Source organism: Tauraco erythrolophus, chromosome 2, assembly GCF_009769465.1.
Source record: "Tauraco erythrolophus isolate bTauEry1 chromosome 2, bTauEry1.pri, whole genome shotgun sequence".
In the NCBI taxonomy this organism is placed as follows: Eukaryota; Metazoa; Chordata; class Aves; order Musophagiformes; family Musophagidae; genus Tauraco; species Tauraco erythrolophus.
This window is the reverse complement of record NC_141466.1, coordinates 77,417,399-77,438,658: the sequence shown is the minus strand read 5'-3', so window position 1 is coordinate 77,438,658 and position 21,260 is coordinate 77,417,399. Positions and strand designations below refer to the sequence as shown.

Genomic DNA, 21,260 nt, shown 5'->3' with positions numbered 1-21,260 from the left:
CGTTACCATGGAAACTTTCAGATACACCCAGAAAAGCCACAGGGTTTACTGGCTGCTTTATCTACTGGAGCATATTAAGGAGCGCTGAATATTACAAATGAGGGGCCTCATGACTAAGCTTCTTGTGGCAGCTGGGTTAAGTTTGCACTCAAAATGCTGGCATATTAAGGCAAGTCTGATGGCTATTCGAGCGCTGTGTAAGCTGTTTATCTCAAGCATACCAGAGAATCTGACAAGTTATAGTGGGAGAAAGACCCCATTGACTGCTGCCTCTGCAAGGGCTGCACACTTTGGGCAGCAAATATCCAGAGCAACAGGCTCTTACCAGTTCATTAAGAATTTATTCCTGCTCTAATACAGCTATTGACTAGGAAATATTCTGGATTTTCAGTATAATTCTTCCCTTTTGTAATGTGCATCTATATGCTATGTGAAATACCTTCCAGCCTCAGTGTTGATGCCTTTCAGATGTTTGAAATCTGTTACTGAGTTGTTGCATCAAAGTGAATACATTCAGCTATTTTAGTTTTCTCTCATGGACTCTCTTCTCTATTCCCAATGGGGTTTTTTTGTTACTGTTCTGTAAACATGGTGCCCCAAATAATTTTCCATCAGAACCACAGAGGATTACGGAAAGCAAGGACAAACCTCCAACTGTCTTAATTACTATTAAAGTGCATTCGTAAGAAAGACTTTCTAATCTCTGTACCATGGTGTGGTGCTCTTGAGTGGGGAACACAGAATTCATGGGTTATTTTTTGTGGCTTTATTATATTCAAAATTCATTAATTAGTGTTTCTTATTCAACAGCAGCTCAAGATCTTTTTCCATGGTATTTCTTTTGATGCAATGTTTTTTGAAGGTTATTGATCTTCACAGCCTTCCAGCCCTACACACTATTTTGTCTTAGTTGCAACCACCTACACTTTTCCTAAATTAATTTCATTCTATTATTTTCTTCCCATTTTCCTAAGCTTTCCAGGTCCCTTTGCCCAACACACTGTGATTTTCAGTTTTCAGGTTCTATTAGCCATGGTTCTTTTCGAGCCTGTGTGGTGGGTTGACTCTGGCTGGACTAGGTGCCCACCAAAGGCACTCTGTCACTCCCCTCCTCAGCTGGACAGGGGAGAGAAAACATGATGGAAGGCTCGTGGATTAAGATGAGGACAGGGAGAGATCACTCACCAATTACCATCACGGACAAAACAGACCCAACTTGGGGGAAATTAATTTAATTTATTACCAATCAAATCAGAGTAGGATAATGAGAAATAAAACCAAATCAAAAACACCTTCCCCCAACCTCTCCCTTCTTCACAAGCTTAACTTTACTCTCAATTTCTTTAACCCTCTGTCCCGAACTGTGCAGGAGGATGGGGAATGGGAGTTCCAGTCAGTTCATTACATGTTGTTTCTGCCGCTCCTTCCTCCTCAGAGGGAGAACTCCTCATACTCTTCCCCTGCTCCAGCGTGAGGTCTGTCTCGCAGGAGACAGTCATCCACGAATGTCCACAATGTGAGTCCTTCCCACAGGCTGCAGTTCTTCACCAACTGCTCCAGCGTGGGTCCCTTCCATAGAGCGCAATCCTTCAGGAACAGACTGCTGCAGAGTGGGTTCCTCACAGGGTCACAAGTCCTGCCAGCAAACCTGCTCCAGTGTGGGCTTCTCTCATGAGTCCACAGGTCCTGCCAGGAGCCTGCTCTAGCACAGGCTTCCAATGGGGCCACAGCCTCCTTTGGGCATCCCCCTGCTCTGGCAGGAGGTTCTCCACAGGCTGCAGGTGGATCTCTGCTCTGCTGTGGACCTCTATGGGCTGCAGTGGGACAGCCTGCCTCACCATGGTCTTCATCATAGGCTGCAGGGGAATCTCTGCTCCAGCACCTGCAGCAACTCATCCCCCATCCGTCTGCACTGACAAAGGTGTCTGCAGAGCCGTTCCTCTCACATCTCACTTCTCTTTCTACTGCTGTTTCTGCAGCGTTTTTTCCCCCCCTTCTTAAACATGTTATCCCGGAGGTGCTACCACCATCACTGATGGGCTCGGCCTTGGTCAGTGGTGGGTCCATCTTGGAGCCAGCTGGCGTTGGCTTTATGGGACATAAGGGAAGCTTCTAGCAGCTTCTCACAGAATTCACCCCTTTAGCCTCCCCACTACCAAAACCTTGCTACACAAAGCCAGATATTGTCATTGGCTGCACTGTCATATACATTTATTCGAATGTGCAGCATGAGACGCCTTCAGATAACACAAATGTGCTTCTCCATTCATATCAGAGGATCCATGATGATTTACACCACACTTTTTCTGTGCACTAACTTTAAAATACTTTTAAAAAGTTAGAAAGGTGACCCAGTAGGATGTATTCATTCTGAATATTTGGTAGAGTTTAATTATTAATGACAACAAAATAAATAGATACAAAATTTTTTCACTATTAAGAGCGCTTTTAAATTTCACTTTGATTTGCAGATTTCTGATCTTCATTTCTTGAACACTGGAATAATTCGCCCGATATTTGGGACAAATTGCTTATTATCCTGAACTTTGTATTACCTTTTAGAATAAGTTGTTTTCTCCAAGCAACACATTAGTAGGTGTTTGATTTTTTTTTTTTTTTTCAAAATCCTTGGTGAAGAGTTTGCAAGCTGCAACAAGACTGCTTTGCACTTTTGAGGACACTTTCATAATGTCGAAGCCAACAGATCACAAGCAGTTTGCAAATTCTGCAAATATATTTCTCCAAATTATTTGTAGTAACTTATTTTTAATCTATTTGTTGTAACAAAACACACTGGTGAACCAAAAGTTTCTTCACTAAAAATTAGATGAATGACTGCAATGCGACATAGCTTCTATATTTTCGAGGAGACTAAAAATTAATACTAGTAATTATAATTAGTAGTCAGCTGTTATACACATTATCAGTCCAATATTCTCATACCTTTGTTGAGCTACGTAAGTAAGATCTGTGATACATACTAAAGTTGAAGGACTTCAACTACATTGAAGCATTGCAGTAAGTGTCTCTCTCGCCCCCCTGAATTTACAGTTGCATAAATGTGCCTATGTACATATACATAATTGTTCAGTCCCAAAGTGAATAATTATATTTATTTAGGGATATTTAGCTATATCTCAGCTGCTGGGTTTGGGAGCACTTCCCTGTCCGTGGGACTAGGTGTGTGCCTAGCAGCAACCTAGTTCCATGGTAGCACGAGTGTAAAGCATGAAACCGCACTCCTGGCTCCTGCTTTCCCCATCTGAGTGACCAGGGCATGGAAGTGTTGGGGGATGACACCCTCTGATCCTGCCCTGAGGTTCTAAACCCAACCTGGGGACCCTGTGGATGGAAACCATGGTCACATCACAGGGTACTCAGGCTAGATATAGCTACTGCATCCAAGTTACAGACTGTATAATATTAACATTTCAATTTTAAAACAAAAAAAAAACCAGCAAAAAATCAGTTATTGACAGGGCCAATGTACATTAGAAAGCCTATGTGTAGCTCAGATCAAAGTAACATTTAACTTTTGCAAAGGAGTAACTAATGAAGAAAATAACTAGGTTAAATTTACTTGACATAAACCAGGGGCAAGACAGAGGGTTGGAAAAGTGACTCTGAGCTTGTGCTCACAACAACCCCAAGTCTCATCAGGTTCTGCCCCTGCGAGACAGCCTGACAGCGTTATGTTTTCCTGTATTTTTTGTAGAAGTTTCCATCTTACATTTAAAGCAGCTCTCTAATTTACATAGAACATTGTGTCCCATGCCCAAGGCAATTTTGTCCTAAAAAAAGAGGGAGGTGAGGGACATGAAAAAGTTAGTTCAGTAATTTAAATTTCCAGAAAAACCGGTGGGAGGTTAAACTTTGCTCTAATTATACAGCACCGCAGAAAGCACTGGAGTCATACTGTGAGAACTGTTGTGAAGTCCTCCTGTCACCAAAACAGAGATTACAGTGTAAATGGACTAAAGCTGAAATTTGTTCATGATACTTTTTTCTTTTATGTGATAAGAACTGATTCTTATCAAGCAAAAAACCTGAGCATACACCATCTTGGGAAGGTGGTTGATGATGGCTCCTTAACTCTTGGATGAGCCACAGAGAGGTTAAACCTGGGATAGTAAAAGAGATGAGTCCCTAGAAGCAATGCTCCAAAAATTAGGCTTGCAGGAACATGCTAACCAGCATGGCCTGCTCTGCTAATGAGCGGCAGAGCTGACTGCTGCAGCTCTGAGAGAAGGGTCCTATTTAGCACAGGGAGATACTACTAACCTGGATTAAAACCATTTCATTCCCTTAATCAAATTTCATGCCCCAGTGGCCTTACTGAAGTGGAGACTATAATGGAAGAGACCTTGGGGATACCAGCAAAGCACCTGCAATATGCTGCAGTGCATGTACTAGTCTTAAATTTTAAGCTTTTAAGCTTGGGTCGCAGGAACACTGAGGCTGCAGCAGGACAGAGCTTTGCTCAGGCTCGTTGCTACCTCTTACATGACTGCAGAGTTAGAGAAAGCTTGTGGATGGCTACCTGCCTCTCTGACAGATCAAGGAATGTCCCTTCATTTTTAACTGGAAAGGCTCTTTCTCAAGTGCTTTGGCTGACTGCATCTCCAGCTGTTTCACTCTGGCAGCGACAAGCACTATGTGAGATAAGGAGCCATTTCCCAACATGTTAGCTCCTGAAGTTAACCTCATCAGTGCACATATCACTGTGTTTCACGTGGTATCAATTAGAGATTGTTATGCATAAAATGTTCAAGGCAAAAACCACAAAAGTTCAGGCACACAGGACTGAAAGTTCCTCTAATTCTCTATGCTCTGGGTCTCAGGCTATAGCTTTACTGGTGAGAGGATCAGCGGGTTGCACAGACTAGATTACCCTAGATCTCTGGGGCAAACATCTTTCACCTCAGGAGCATTCAGCCTCTAAGAAGTAAAGAAACCTTTGCTATCCAATGTCTAAAGTAAAACATCTTTAGGACCCTGCAGTGTGGAGAGGAACCACCTTTTGTAGCGTGCTTGACATTGCTCCAAGGAAGCCAACAAGGTCAGATCTCCCAGGCACTGGCAGGAGCAGGACTCTGTTCTTGGCCTGCAACTGGATTGGGTCAAGGCAGTTCTAGTCACAAGCAGGAGCAAGATTTTGGCAACTGGAGATACTTAACAATGAACTGTGAGCCACCTAACAAGCTGTAGTATATTCTACAGCTAGGCAGGGGTATTTTGGATCACCGTCTCAGATTTGGGTACCTCAGTTCTTTTAAAGAGTTTCTGCAAGTAACTGTTAAGGTCTAAGTTGTTTTCCAGCCTGTTTACTCTCCGTAGCCATCAGCTGAAAGTATCTGAAAATGACTGCTCCGAAGTCATGAAGACAGTACCTTGTAAAGATTGATGCATGTATTAGAGACAACACTTCAAATTAACTGAAAATAGTGACAGATCTGCTCATGGAACTGAACAATTCACACAAGAAATATACTTACGTCTATTCCCTCAAAATACAAAAACCCTAGACAAAGCTGTGGTGAAAATTGAGAAACAGCAGCTAAATTCAATGTATGTCCTTGCCTATAAAGCAAAAGCAAGCCCATCTTATGTGTTGATAGGATATCCAAGAACCTGTCTGAACATTTAGGCTAGAGGCAAGGATTTGAAGAAATAGCACTTCACAGAATCACAGAATGTTAGGAATTGGAAGGAACCGCAAAGGATCATCTAGTGCCACACTGGGTATACACAACTACAAACCTTGAGATCCCTTGAGACTCCAAGGAGTTCACTTCTGGGCACTAAGTGTGAAGTCTAAATCCTATGGGAAATCGTATAAAGGAGAGAGAAAGTTAGGAAAGGCAAATGGATGCATGACGGGCATGAAATGGCTAACTGTCCTGTTGATAAAAGCAAGAAAACACCAGTTAGTCCCGCCTTGTTATTGTGCAATTGAACATCACATTTTCAATACCCCAACTGTGATCCAGCTTGGTGCCTTCTCCTGCCGTTGTGTGGAAAAATCATCCCTGTTCCCATTTACCAGGCAGAGTATTTTGATCTTCACCTTCTCCCACCGATGCTTCCTTCAAAAAAGAAGGGGACAATCACTTAGCGAATGATTACCAGGCGTCCCACATGCAGTCAGGATTGTCATCGCACAAGTGAGTTGACTCCTGTCTCTCAGAGACCCACTTCAGGTCGGAGCTTTTCCAGACTCATCTTTGCTTTTTATCTAAATGTTGACTAATGCAATTCAAGATGGCTGGTCTTTGTTCCAGGGTAACACGTGTTTTTCTTGCATGTTAATTGTTAATTCTACCTGAATGTGTCAATCTCGGTGTGACTCCCTATCAACTGTCCAGCAAGACAGAGCCCAGGTATTTCTGTGATAGTCCTGTGACTCCATCTCAAATGTGACTCATTAACAGGCTAACGGTGCACAGGCACTGCGAGGAGAGCAGACTGAGGGAAAGAGCTGGAATGAGAGACTGAGGAGAACAGTAACAGAAAAGAGAGATTTCCCAGTGGAAATCACCAGATTGACCCCACAGAAAGCCACTGCGGCTCTAAAGCCATTTGTCACAAGGCCATTGGAGACATGAGCAGTAAGGTCTGGCGAGCAGAGGCAAGGTGCTTCGGCAGCACCAACTTTCCCTGTAGAGCAAGTCAGTAGCAGACAAATCCCGATTAAGAGGTTTGCTCACGTTTGGGTATTGCAGTCCTAGTGCAGTTTGATTTAAGCACAGCCATTGACTTGAGCTCGATTAAATACATTATGGAGAGTGCTACGAGAGAAAGAAGTCAGAAGAGCAGAATTTGAGAGTTAGGGGGAGGAAAATGAACTGAATAGGAGGAAGATCTGAAGACAGAGGTAGTGAGTTCCTTAAAATAGCAACGCTTGCCTTCTATGTAAAATACAATATCTTGGGAACAAAATGAGATAGAGACTAAACAGATGGTGTGAAGAGGGATTCAAAAGTGAGATGACGCACCAGAGCTAGATATGAAGAAGTAAATAATGCAGAAGTGGACTTAGCATAAGAGACAGCAGATAATCATCATGTTTTTTTCAGAGAAGCCCTTTGCAGTAGTTGTAAGCTATAGCGTCAGCAAAATACAACATGAGAGCGCTTGACTTATTTTCCTCTCTACAAGAGACTTGTTTTGAAGTCAAAGCAGACAAAATGTGTTTCTGTGTGAAGAGTTTGTAGATCCTGGTATGTTAATATATTACATTAAAAATCTTTCACACCCAACAGTAACATTCATTTGCTTATCTCGATAGCACTTCAAAAGAATGTCGTACCACAGCTCATTTTGATCAAAATGGGAATGCTTCTAAACCTTCATTCTTATCTTTTCATTGATCAGAGGTTTCATTCTTCAGCTGGGAACCAGGCTTCTTCCCCTCTAGGTCAAAGCTCTAAATGAAAACAGATCCAGGACCAACCAACTACATGCTTTGGGGAGTTATGAATTTTTTAGATTGGCTGGTTCTTGTGAGTCAGTTTCCACAGAGGTGGTGAGTCACAGGTCCAGCGTTTGGAGACTGGAGTTGGAGATGAACTTCTCATCTTGGACTCGCACCTCACATTCTTTTTTTCTCTAGGAATATTTACTACTCAGCAGAACAGTGCCACGTATCGTGTACATTTATTTTCCGTTTTGCCAGATTTACAACATTATCTGTGTGTACCAGTTTCTTCCAGCTATCACAAAGTCAGTTAATCTCTTTTTTACAACATTCGACTGGTAATTACTTATTGCCTGAAGAAAAGAAGCACAGGAGTCCGAGCAAGGAAAGGCAAAATACTCAGAACAATATTGCAGGCTGTATGTAAGGGAAGAAATCTACCCTGGTTTGTGCAGTAGTAGCAGGAGGCAACGCTGCTATGCCAGCCTCCCACCCAGATTGCCTCCCACCTGCCTGAAATTACAGGGTCTGAAATTTAATTCTGTGTTTACTTTTGCCCCCTGAGGGATGAAACCCTGAGATAAGGCTGCTTTGCATAAATCATCTCAGAATTCTCTCTGGCCTCTGGTTTCCACCCAGGTGACGTGTATTATAGTTTGTAAATTACCTCTACTACCTGACCTGCAATTAAACAATTGCTTGGTCCTCTTATGCACTGCTCAGCACCCTGTCCCACCAGCTGCTAAGGAATACCACTCTGCTTTGAGTGCTGCTCCCTGCAGCATACAAGGAAATGCAAAAAACCCACTACAATTCTTCAGGAACAGACCTGACCCTCAGGTCCTTGCTCAGCCAAACAGCCCAGCGTTTCAATGGGATTTGGTCCACATGCGGAGTCGGAGGGTTCGACTCGCCATGATCATGTCGCTGCTTGTTCCTCCACCCACACAAACCGGCTGTTTTCAGTCTCACCATTTTATCCTGGTTTGTAAATAATAGTCACTTGGGAAGAAGCGTGTTTGCCTCCTGCCTGATGGAGGTCCTGAGAGTCCTTCATTTCTATAATAGCTAATCTGTTCCTAAGTGCAAAGCGGGGGCCAGGAAATGAAAAAAAAAAGAAAAGAAGGGGTTAGTAACAATTCCTCTCTCTACCCAGAGTGCCAAAGGCTCAGGCTGTGGGCTGTTTCTCTTCCTACAGTTTGGAAATACTTCCTATAAGCTGCAAATCAGGCTTAATTAAAGCTCTTCCTGTGACTTTCTTCCTCTTTTTTCCCTTCCTCCCTGCAAGGTGAGGTGAGCAAAGCTCCATACAAAATGACATGGCTAGAGTCCTCAAAACATTCACCAGCTCTCCCTGAGCCCTCCTCATGGGCTAGGCTTTCCAGGTTGGCTGTGGGGTGGGTAACCAGCAGGGAGTAATTGCCTTTGGATGAAAATCACAGTAATTGCTGCTGTTAAAAGACACTGCTGTTTCCTTCTGTAGTATTTCTGGGAGGACATGAAGAACTGGAGGGGGGAGGCTTAGTAATGAGGGAAAGCAATCAGTATTTCTGTAGGCTTGTTTGTTATGCTGCCTGTATCTGTGTAATGTAAATGCAAATAAACCCATCTTTATTTTATTCATAGTTCTAATGGAAAGTCTGTGTCATGGTCTGAACCAGGTGGAAGACAACCTCCCAAGGGGGAACACATGTGGCACAGACTCTCAGTGCATGTGAAGAACCAGGAGACAGGGTGCAATCAAACAGCAGTGATCAAACCTCTCACTAAAAGCTACCATGGCCAAAGCAAGAGCCTGACTTTTACTGACATCAGCAGTAAGACTTTGTACAATGTGGTGGAGGAAGAAGACAGAGAGCCCATCCGCCTCAACCAGCCTGGCAGCCCCTCCATGGTGGTGCACAGGCGGGTAGCGACGACCCCTCCGCTGCAGGCCACGGCGGAGGAGACCCACCTTTTCTTGCCCGAGCAGCCCCTCAAGACCCTGCCCCTGCAGCCTCAGTCTCTCATGGACCAGCTGCAAGGGGTGGTCAACAAGTTCTCCACCGGCATCCCTGACTTCAACACCATCCTCCCCGCACCCAGCTTGGGGAATGGCGTGCGGCCGCCCTACCAGCTGCCGGCACCGCAGCAGCCGCCCGTGCCACCTCTCCAGGTGGCCACCTTCAGCGAGGAGCCCCTGTCTCCCCCAGCCGAGGAAGCGGAGAGTGAGAAGCTGAAGCTCATTCAGGGATACGTCTATGAGAAGAACACAGAGGAGGAGGAGGACGAGGAGCCGGCAACCAGCAAACTGACTCTGGAAGACTCTCCGGCACTGACCCCCCCATCCCCTTTCCGGGATTCGGTGGCTTCGGGCAGCTCTGTGCCCAGCTCCCCCGTCTCAGAGTCAGTGCTCTGCACTCCACCAGATGTGACCTATGCCTCTGTCATCCTGAGGGATTATAAGCAAAGCTCGTCCACCCTGTAGACGCTGCAAGAAACAAGACAGGAAGGACATTGGCAGCTGGCCGCTGGGAGGTCCTGGGGAGACACGTTTCCCAGGGCTGGGAGGAGAGAGAGCAGAGAACAGCGTCACATATAACAGGGCAAAAACTTCATCCTGCACTTAAATAAATAAAAGGAAAGAGAAAAAATCCATTCTGAGGGCTCAAAATTCTCTAGCTGTTTAAAAATAAAAATATTGTACTTTGAGAAAATGATAGGAAACCATAACAAAGCACAAACCCAAGAGACAATTTCTATAGCAAAAAAAAAGAATAAAGACACAAGAAAAAAATAATAAACACACTTAGTCACACCCTCTCTTGGCAATCCTTGAAAAGGACTCTGGGAAGTGTGACCTGGAGGAGTCATTAGCACATCTCATGACTGCTTTGTGTCTGCTACGGAAGCAACACACCCAGGAGCTGGAAGGGCAGAGCGTGGTGAGGAGGAACGCAGCTACTTGTGTATGAGACATACATACATAAATATTTTTTTTCTGGTTTCTTTAGGTGGTATAACTGCATAATGGGTTTGGGGAGAGGAGCTGAGATAATGTGAAAGCACATGGCTCTTACTGACTTTTGTCTGAACAATTGTTCTTCATACTAGGCTGCTTTTTTTGGGGGATCTGGGCTTTTTTTAATGCTGATCGTGAACAGAGCGAGAAATATGACCAAGACTCAAGAAGTTTCTGAAGAAAGCCCTTGCTGTAGTACTTGTAATATGATAAGGACTTAGAAAAATTGCCCTTTTGTATAAGATTGCAAACCATGTGGCTAAACTGTTACACAACATTTCCTGTAGCAGAACAATATTTATTGACTAACTTTTCATAATGCAAAATATTTGCCATGTGATTACATCATTCTTTTGTGTTATTTTGGAATCAAATACACTGGAAAATAGCTGTATACTTAGAGCAACAACTATTACTCTGAAAGAAAGGCAATTCCATTCCGGAGGTTATAGAGTCAGTCTTGAAGCAAGAGAGTGAGCGTACGTTTGTGTTTCTGTATGCGTGTGTACGGGGTGTGTGAAGCATAGTGTCCAAAAACTACCACTGGAAGATTGTCATATATACTATGAATATTTTTATGTTTAAATCATGTTTTATATCGCATTGTTACAAATATTCAATAGGTCTTTGAAGGTTTGTATGCTGTGCTAGCACTTTTTTTTCATATACAAGCTGAAACAGTTGTTATAATAGGGTGTTTTATTTTGCAGATATTTGATGAAGTAGACATATGGTATTAATAACCAGTGCATTGAAAACTTGTTATTTTACATGTTTGCAGCAAGTGTGGTTAACAAAAAAAAAAAGAAAACACAAAAAGAAAAAAGTCTGGTTTAGAAATCTTGCACATGCCAGTATAAAGGCGAGGCAAAAACTAAATAAACTATTTTGTTGCTTCAGATAATTTAAAATAAAATCATGTCCAGACAGGAAATTTCATCAGTGCTTAATGTGTGCATAAATTCCCAGGGTTTGTTATAAACAGTTGTTTTAATCTCTTTATGATGTTTAGTTGTGTGTTCGTTTCATACATTTTCACTTCTATTTAATATACGGTATTGTATCTTTAAGGTCTCTTCTAGGTGGCTGTAGTTCTCTCATTCATTCCCTCTCCTCTATCCTTCATGTGTTTCCTAGAAATGGGCCTAATCCAAAGCTCCCTAATGGCTGGCATGTTCAAAGTCCAGGTCTAATTGCTGTGGCTTGAACTTAATTATACTTAATTATTACCCTATTTATAAATGTGCATATTACACATATAGGACAGGATTTTACCTGCTATGAACTTTGATTGTGCTGCTGAATTTAGCTGAGGATCTGTCCCACGGTTCTACACTTTATTTCCAAAGATATTTTTAAGGAATCTCTTCATGTTAATATAGTTGCAAAACCTGATTTTAACCATGCTTCATGTGAATATTCTATCGAGGTTTTTCCAAATTCAGCATATTTCTATTATTTTTCTTTCTTTTCACTTGAATTTTAAGAAGTGCTGCTGCCAGTCATGAATCCTTTCTGAAGTTCCAAATATCATTGTTTTGATCTAATGATATAATAGTGGTATTGGAAGATTTGGCTAGTGCTCAAAACCAGGAAGAGCCTTTTTCCCTCATCCTCTTTTCACGACGTTTTCTCCTTTCAGCATGACTAGTGGCCAATTGCTATTATTGTCCCATCGTGGAAAGCATCAAATGACTTTGCCCAAAGACACAGTTATGTCTCTGTCAGTAGATTGATGACTCTATAATGAACTAAAGACACCTGAGGGTCAGTTGGTTGATTTTTATCTGCTTGGGGGTTTTAGGGGGATATTTTTTGTTGTTTCTTTTTTTTTTTAATGCTGATTACTTGTTAACGCAATCAGAACAATGCCGTATTTTCTTTACTGATCACCATACTGACAATGAATTCTATCTTCTTATATTCTTAGTATAAGATTTATTGTGCTGTTTCCAAAAACATATGTTGTCAGTAGCACAGAGCTGGTACTAGGAAGCCAGTCTTTGAAGAAATGAGATAGATAAGAAAAAGAAACATAACAGGCTCACATAGACAGGAAGACAGCAGTGTGGCAAGGTACTATTGTTTTCATATCTGTCTGTTTTGAACATATTAAGCACTGATTTTATTACTGCAATGTAATTATATCATGAGTAGGAGTTTTCTTGAAATTCAGTATATTAGCTTTTAGTTTGTTAAAACTGGAAACATACACATATGTAAATATATCTAAAGAGCAAGAACTCACTTTGTGTATGTAGTTGTATGAGCTATGAAGCTTCCTGTTAAAGTCCTTTCTTTTGGTCTGTCAGATGCTTGATGAAAACTGCCTTTTTGTCAAAATGATCTTGAAAATGCTGTAAAATAAATATTTTCTATTTATTATTTAAAAATAGAATGCCAAGATTGCTAATTTTTGCTTCCTAAGTAGAAAATAGCCATGGCTAGTAGTCAATTGTTCCAGGGCTTTTTAGCATTGTGTGAGAGAGATGGTGGGACCCTCAACTGGAGTTAGGTTTTGATTAGATTGTGGCATGTAGGTGAGATGCTGGAGGGTTAGAGGATTTTTGTTTAGAAAGCAAACACCAGCTTTTTGGCTTCCTAATAAAAATCAGGAGCACTGTAGGTACGCATTCAGGCTGACATGTCGTAGAAGAGAATTCAATGGGAAATGACAGGAAATTTTGCTTCCCCAGGATATGAGGAAACATCAGCTCTTCACTGGAAGTGCTCCATGGGTTTGACTCTGTGAGATGTCAGCATCTTTCATCAGGGAAACTCAAATTTGCCTTCTTGACAGCTATACACAACAGGCATTGATCCATCTCACGCCTTCTTCCTGTACTGCTTCCTGCTCTATAACTCACACACACTGTGGATTTTTGGTGGCTCCTGAACTGCTGTGTGCCTCAGCTAGGAGCTCAGTAAAACGGGAGTACTTCTGAGATTTTCAGACCCAAGTGGCACTAAAAATAGAAAATATAGTTCTTTTTCTCTTCACACTTGTGAACAGGCTTGTTTCTAGTGGCTCCTTGGTTTGGACCAGGCCTTGCAACAGCCCCCATCTGAGGAGTCGATCCACCTACAGCTACTACACTGCTGGAGTACAAGGAATGACATCGCATTCAGCAGTAAGTGCCAAAAGTTTGGTCTCTTTGCTTGTAGAGGTTTTTCTTTATTTTTTTCTCTCCTTTCTTTTCTCTTTCAATTCAAGTCTAATCAATCTACGTCTTAGTAAAGTTTCTGCTGATCAAGTGAACTTGATTACTAAAACATCCTCAGGGCAACACAGCAGTTGCTCCCCTCGAGATCACCCAGTGCAGCATTGCTGCCATGACCATTCTTGCCACCAGTTCCTGTTGGTGGGACTCAGCTCGCAGTGTCTGATCCTGACACCACTGCACATCTCAGCAGTCACATGTGGCTTTTATGGGTATGTTGTACAATGAACATGGGAATAAGTATGATGGTAACATCTGAGAATCATCTAAGAAATATTCTAACAATTGTTATCTGGTCTGTAACTAGCTACCTATATGCTGTGCAAATGAATTCATTTTCAAATTGCCATATTCGCATAGAAGGTTAGTACTAATTGTTTTATGCATGACTTTCCAAACAGCCTGACTAGCATAACGAGCCCAGCAAGTCTTACTTTCTTTTTGATGCAGTTTCAGTTGTGGTACGCCTTGAGCTTCCAGCATGGATGAGGTTCATTTCAGTTTAAGTCATTCTAGACCACATAAATATTTCAGTTCATATTCTTTCTCCTTTTTTTTTTTTAAATTTCTCCACGTAGACATACAACAATATGAACATTAGCAGAAAGAGCAGATTGGGCAAAATCTATATAAACAGACTCCAGTAGATATGAGAAAACAACAGTTGGTGGAAGTGCTAAAGGAAAATATGTAGAAGGCCAGATGCTCCAGCCTGTTTAAGCTGCTTTATTAGTCTCTAGATTGCCAAAGCAGTTCTTTGCGTGTTTTAGTCTGATGAAAGAAGACTACTCTGGTGTCTAGAGTCTTTTCAGAGTCCTTTGGCCACAGCCCCAAGGGCAGATAATGTGACAGGTGGAAAGGGAATGGAGTCCTATGCATTCATCTGAATTTCTCTTAATCTAACCTAAGAAAAGGCATAACAAAATCCAAAGCTGGGCAGACACAAGTATGAAAGTTCTAAATTAGAAATAAGCAAATCTGAATTGTGAAGATAATTGAGTACTGCAGCAGATGGTTGGGAGATTTAAGCAAATTTTCTTTAAGTCTTCAAACCAGTGAAGAATTCACAGGGTAAAATTGTTAGGCTTCTGCTATGCAGGGGGTCAGATTAAATAATCATAATATTCACAAGCTGCCAAAAAAGCCAATCTAAAATAGCTTTACACTGAGTAAATGGATTACTGGTCCAGGACTACAGCACAGCAAAGCAGCTTAGCATACTTGAGCTTTAGTCTCCAGCCTCCTGCCAAGGACAGTGTTGACATCTCCACCAGCCTGATCCATGCCTACCTGCTCAAGCTCTGCTCAGTAAGCCGGGTCTCTGGACCCAGGCTACTGCGTCACATCTGCTTTGCGTGGAGTAAGTGGCTACCAGAAGCAAAAGGCAATGGAAATTGGCGCCCTTGAGTTGTATTCGTCACCCTTCAGGGAAGAACAGAGAAGCAGGCTGCTAATAGCTGTTCTACACAAGGTCTGAGTGGCTGTTAAAAATGTTTCTTACATGGGAGTAGGAAAAGCGTGGGTTTGCAGATTGTATTGTTGTGGTGGGTTTCTTTCCCAAATAAATGAGTCACTAGACACTTGGCAAGTACCTGTCTGCAAATCACTGGGAAGGAGAAGCAGACTCTGTAGCGAATATCAAGGCCTATTTTTATCTACATAAGACTTCCAAGGGGAATATTAGCAAAAAAGATGATAAGGAATGTCATGCAGCCAAGTACATGGTGTTACCACAGGCCTCAGATCTGGACCTGGGCCCACATTTTTGCAAACCTTGCAAACTCTCAAACAGAGGCAGGAGTGACTAGTTGCCATTTCCAGTGCTACAGGTAAAACCTATCTGACTCAAAAAACAAGCAAGGTATTCTCTGCTTTTGCTAATTCAACTTTCATTTCTTTGCAAATCACATAAAAGAGGACTTCTCTGCACCTGAGAGAGCAGGTCAGTTTGGTACAAGAAAAAGCATCTGTTACCTACTTGGTTTCAAAGGTGGGCGTAAGCAGTATATCTCTACAGAAGTAAAATATCATTGCAAGTTGTGGGTTTCCATAACCAAAAGGCCTCTAGGTAGGTGGAGAAGCAGCTGGCATAGATACCAGTGCAGACAGATAAGAGTTTAGGAGTGGTATGTATCTATGACATTCAATCCACCCACTTATGTATTGCACACCATGCAACACGTAGGTGGCATGAGACCCAGCCCCTCACCCACGCCATGATATGGTGTATGGGACTCCTACCACCCTGTGCTGCTCTGAGTCTGTATCAGGAACAGGAATCTGCAAGACCTCCTTATGGAAAGGTGGTGTCTCTGGGGGACTGGCTTAGGGTTGATGAGTCCCTGGTCAGCTCCCTCTGATTCCGTTTTCCTTACACAGGATGTCATTGCAGCTCACCAAGAGCATATTTTCCTTGCAGGCATCACCTAGAGACGTTTGATTTCAGCACTGTGGAGGGCCTTGAAGAAGCCCATACTTTAACTTAAAGAGTTGTTTCTCCAGCTCCCCGCCAACAGACTGCACAAAGGCTGCAGTGAGACCAGTCTCCCTCACTACAGCCAAGCAGACCAGTCAATCCTACTGCCCGAATCCGGAAGATGATGAACCATTGCTGTCCTGCATGCCCAGCAGCATGTGCTGCCAGTTGTCTGCAGTGTGCGCCCAGCCCCACGACTCACGCTTGGTGGAAACATCTCACCAAGCTGCTGGCGCAAGGAGGTCTGAGCGGTGCAGAGGGCTCACCGTAGCCTTCACTGTCCTTGATGACAAGAAAGGCAAATAGGACTGTGCTGCTGAGCCAGCAGCATATCCCTGAAGACTTCAGCTAGAGCTTCTCTTCTGACAGAGTCCTGTCAGCTCCTGTGACTTGCATTTAGACACATTGGAAGAGTCGGCCCTTCCTTCTTTAGCTACTCTCGTTAGTTAACACTAAAATAGACAGACCGCAAAGTTATCAAAGCAAAGTGCTTACATACTGCCACGGGGAGTGATGGCTCTCATGGAAGCTGAATCTGAGCAGTGGTTACAGAAACTTACAGTATAGGAGTTTTTTATTGTGCCTTTTAGACTTAAAAATGCACTGACAAATAGATGTTTCTTTGTTTGGGGAAGTGTCACTCACCAGCCTGGGCTGCGGCACCAAGGACACTGTTGCATCCTCCACAGGCAGGAGGAAACAGCCTGCCTCTTGTAGGCAGGATAGGTACCTTGAGTTGAGTAGTTAATTAGTAGTTCATTATCTCAACTCAGTCCAGCTGGATAAGAATGATTGGTGCCATAATTCCCCCTTTTTGTTTTACCATTTTTTGTTTTCACAAAGGCTTTATGGGTGAGCAGAGACCCGGCCCATTCATCCAACTCCAGCACACTTCCCTCCCACAAATACCACATCAGGGCTTGCGGCTTTATCTTCTTCTCCAAAGGACTCTCACTTGAGCTCCCGGCTCCGGCTCTCTTGGCTCAGGCTCTCAGCTTGGCAAGGGAGTCGGGGCTTCCCAGGGTCTCACAGATGTATCACGTCGGGGTCACCAGTTGTCACTCACCAGCCTGGGCTGCAGCACCAAGGACACTGTTGCATCCTCCACAGCCAGGAGGAAATGGCCTGCCTCTTGTAGGCAGGATAGGTACCTTGAGTTGATTAGTTAATTAGTAGTTCATTATCTCAACTCAGTCCAGCTGGCTAAGAATGATTGGTGCCATAGGGAAGGAGGCAAGAACTGATGTGTTTTCCTGAGATGTATTATATACATATTGTTTGAACACTTAAGTAAAACAATTCAACTGTGTTTTAATTTGGCAGGTACCTTGGCAATTTTTGTTGTGTTTTTTTTTCTGTTTTGTTTGGGTTTGTGTTTACTTTTCTGCTTAAAAATAATGCCTGGAATACCTAGCAACATTATTAACTGTGCCAGGATTTTCATGTTCATCTGTGAAATGCTAATTTAGAAACCAAAGCCTTTAAGTGCTGAGATCTTCTATACATATGAGTCAGCGTTAAGTCCTGAATTATGTCATTTTCCTGAAGAAGCTGGTCCAGTACCCGTGCTATTAATTTTTGAGTTTCCTAAAGATTCATTTCCCACCCCAAGCTCCATGTTGCGATTGTGAGGATCTTCGGTTTATCTCTGGTTTTGCCGCTGCTGCTCGTTATTCTTATCATTGAGTACGATGCCTTTACCAGCCTTGGTACAATTAAGGGGTGAAAGTGCCTTTTGGGCTGTAACTCCCCAGCAGTGCCAAGAGATTTTCCTTCTGAACTCTATTTCCCATTTTAAGAGGAGGCTACGCTGCATGTCCTCCCCTACGTCCTGCTGTTTGCCCTTGGGAAATATGGTTGTTCACTTTAAAAAATGCATAATAAGAAAGTTTTGGCCTTCTATTGCTCCTGACATCATGATTTGCACAGACCCACGGACCCGGTGCTCACAAAGGGCAGTCTGGCAGGAGTCACACTGTTGGGGACAAACTCAGTGCATCTCAGCCTGTCCCTGAGCTCTGTACACAGTTCGCCTCTTGACTCACGTAGAAACTTTGGGACATTCATCTACCTGTCTTTCAAGGCTGCATAAGGGAGCTGGATGCCAGTTTACAATTAATGCAAGTAAAAACTGGAAACAGAAATCCTTTAGACACCTTTCAAAACTCCGCCTGTCTTTCCCTCCATTTCAGTTCTGGACACAAGAGAGAGGTAGATAAAGAGGTGAGGATTTCCATAGTCCCTTTGTTCTTCATCCCAACCTCATCTCAATGCCACTCTACTCTTGCTTATTCTTTTCCAGACCTTTCCTACAGCGTATATGGCAGCACTAACTGGTTTGATAATTTTGACTGAGATCCCTCATTTTCCTTCTTGTTTCCAGTCACCTCGTGATCAGTGCTAAAGGGAGATTGTGGAGGTCTGTGAAAAGGGGTGAAATAAAAAGACCACAAAAAGAGGAGGCACAACAGACATATCAGCTGGGGCTAGCTCAGGTGCTGCAGCCATATAAATCATCAAATAAGGCCACAATGCACAGCACAGTTAAGCCGCAGGACAGAAATGCCAGCAGGTCTAAGGAGAACTGATTTTCCCAGCAAGATCCAGGCTTTGAGTCTCAGCTCCAGCATAGTGCCATGTTGTCAGCTGCAATACCACCACTTGCAAAACACTCAGAGCTTTTCTTCTTATTGCCGGGGTTTTTTTTTGAGCTAGGTAACATCATCTTCAATGGCTACAGTTTCCCCACTTCATTACCACCACTTACAAAACATTTAAAGGTTTTTTCTTCTTATTGCTGTCTTTCAAGTCAGGTGTCATCATCTGCAATGAGAGGTACAACCTGTCCATGAGGGACTGGGCACTGTGCAATGCTGGAGCAAGATCAGGACCCAGGGAGTGAATGAGCTTCCTGGCACAGCACAATGCTTTTGCGTTGTCCGTCTTTTCCTTCTGCACTTAGAGCTCTCTGAGCTCCACTGACTGCCAGGAGCCTCAGCACCTCTGTTCGCAGTGGCGTGAACAACACCCAGCTGGCAGAAAACACTGCAGCAAGCGATGTTTACCTTTTGATCTAAATCCCCCAGCTTCGTTGCTAGGACTTTCCCTTACCTACGTGCCTCAACACCCTGTCACAAATAACTTCACCTATGGCCCAAAGAAGCAGGCCTGAATGAAGGAACAGGGAAGAAGAAGGACACTTTTCTGTGCAAAGGCTTCTTGGTGCTAAAGGAAGGTGACCCTGGGAACACTTTTACATTTTGAGAAATGCAAGAACAGGCAGCTCCCCCTCACCGTCCTCCTCCAGGGGACTCAAGTCAGAGTGTCCATGTGAGCAGGGGACTTGCTGCCTTGCTGGGGACAGCCTGCAGCTCACCCAGCCTCAGCCTCTCTTTAGCCCCAGGCCCTCCTGACCTCCAGCCCTGGCTCTTCCCAGTGGTTTCTCTCCTTCCCTGGTGGAAGATGCCTGCAGGGGTTTGTGGGACTCTGCTTATTTTGTTTGCTTGCTCCAAAAGGTCTCTGCTGATGCATTTTGGCCTGGCCTCTAAGTGAAATGTAAACTTGAATTGGATCTGCTGCTTAGCTCTGAGGGCACAGGAGCCAGCGGGGAGTCCGCTGGCACCATCCTGGTTGGGACAGGAGAGCAACAGTGCCAATACCCAATGGTGTAGGGTTTGTGCTTACAGTGCACAGTGATAGAAGTAAAGGGAGAGAGGCTGCAGGAATGACCCCTGTGAGTTGTTTCTCTCTGACACTCATGAAATCCTTGCTAAATCATGAAAATCCAGAGTTCTGACTGGCTGGATGGGAGAAGTGGTGCACTCTGTCCATTAGACCTTTACATATTGTCCTTGATGGGCCAAGATCAGACATCCTTTCAGCTGAGGATTTGCTTTGAGCTTGCACTTACTGCCACAGTGGATCACATTGGAAAAGACAACAGAATCAAAGCACAAAAGAGAAGAAACCCCATCAGGGCAAAAAGTGCATCTCTCAGCAAGAAGAACTAATTCTTAAAAGAAACATATCTGCTACCAAACTTAACAGCCGAGATGTTACAAGTTATTTCAAGACTCTCCTCCTAATTCTTTAGGGTCAGTTCAGCCAAAGGCTAAGAGTAGTGCTTAGCAGGGCATGAAGAAACAAGAAGCCTTGTAGTGTTGTAATAAGACTGTGCCAAGGATTTCTCCATCTTTGGCTCTTTTGAGGAAATCTGAACATTTTTTAAAAAATCTCAAATTTCACAAAGATGATTAATGTGAAGCGACCAGGGGACAGGGAGGAATTGAGGTCCAGCTTCCTATATGAAAGTTAAAGGATGTAGTGGCAAAAAGTCTTTTTCTTCTTTAACCCGGATTTGAAAGCATCACTGCATCTGCAGAATACTTCAAAAGAAATTTGTATCACTCCCTATCAGGAAAGGTCCAGTCAAGAACTGAAATACTAAGTTTATTATTTAGTTTACCATATCACAAAAAATAGACCTGCTGCAGACCGTCATATATATAGACAAATTGTATTGCAGCTCTCACATAAATTGTTGGGCACATGTTATGTACTGCTTGACCTAAAGAAGAAACGGGAGAGGATTCTCCAATTATGAACATTTTTCCTAAGACTCTTAGTCATGTTTCCTTCTCTACTAAAGCAACTACATTTAAAGATGCGGTGTGAAGGACTTCTGTGTTGCCTGACTAAGCCTGAACACCTGATGTAGTGAGCCAAGGCCTGATGCTAAACATCCAGTCAGGTCAGTTTTGCTAACTTTCCTGAAGGATAGCTCTCTTACTGGCAACTCACAATTGTCACAAGTGGCTAATATGCATTTAAACAGGTTCAAACAAAGAAAAATAGTCTTTAACAAAAGATTGAATTTGATTTTTTTCTTTCATATTGAGAGGAAAGCCCTGCATAAACCCATAGAGGTTACACTTTCTACTGCATCTTTCCCTAGAAATATATTTCTTAATGTTTGTCAAAAAAAAAGACCGAAACTTGTTTGCCCTAAAGAAAGAAACAGTGTAAAGCTGGTTCCTTGGGAGAAAAGAGGTTTTGCACTTAGGCAGAAAGCCTGATATTTTAAGACAGCACCCAGTCACTAATGATTGCGTAGTTCAGTCTCTGTCATTGACAATCACCTGAAGG

The 21,260-nt window shown here is 43.1% G+C and overlaps 1 protein-coding gene across 1 annotated transcript in view; it reads left to right on the top strand.

Annotated features, from left to right (window-relative positions):
* GRM1 (glutamate metabotropic receptor 1) overlaps positions 1-9,884 on the top strand; it is a 194,553-nt gene extending 184,669 nt beyond the window's left edge. The window contains exon 8 of the mRNA XM_086626622.1: positions 9,044-9,884. Coding sequence (XP_086482748.1) covers positions 9,044-9,884 — 841 coding nt within the window. The remainder of the gene's footprint in view (positions 1-9,043) is intronic.
* The last annotated feature ends 11,376 nt before the right edge of the window (positions 9,885-21,260 follow it).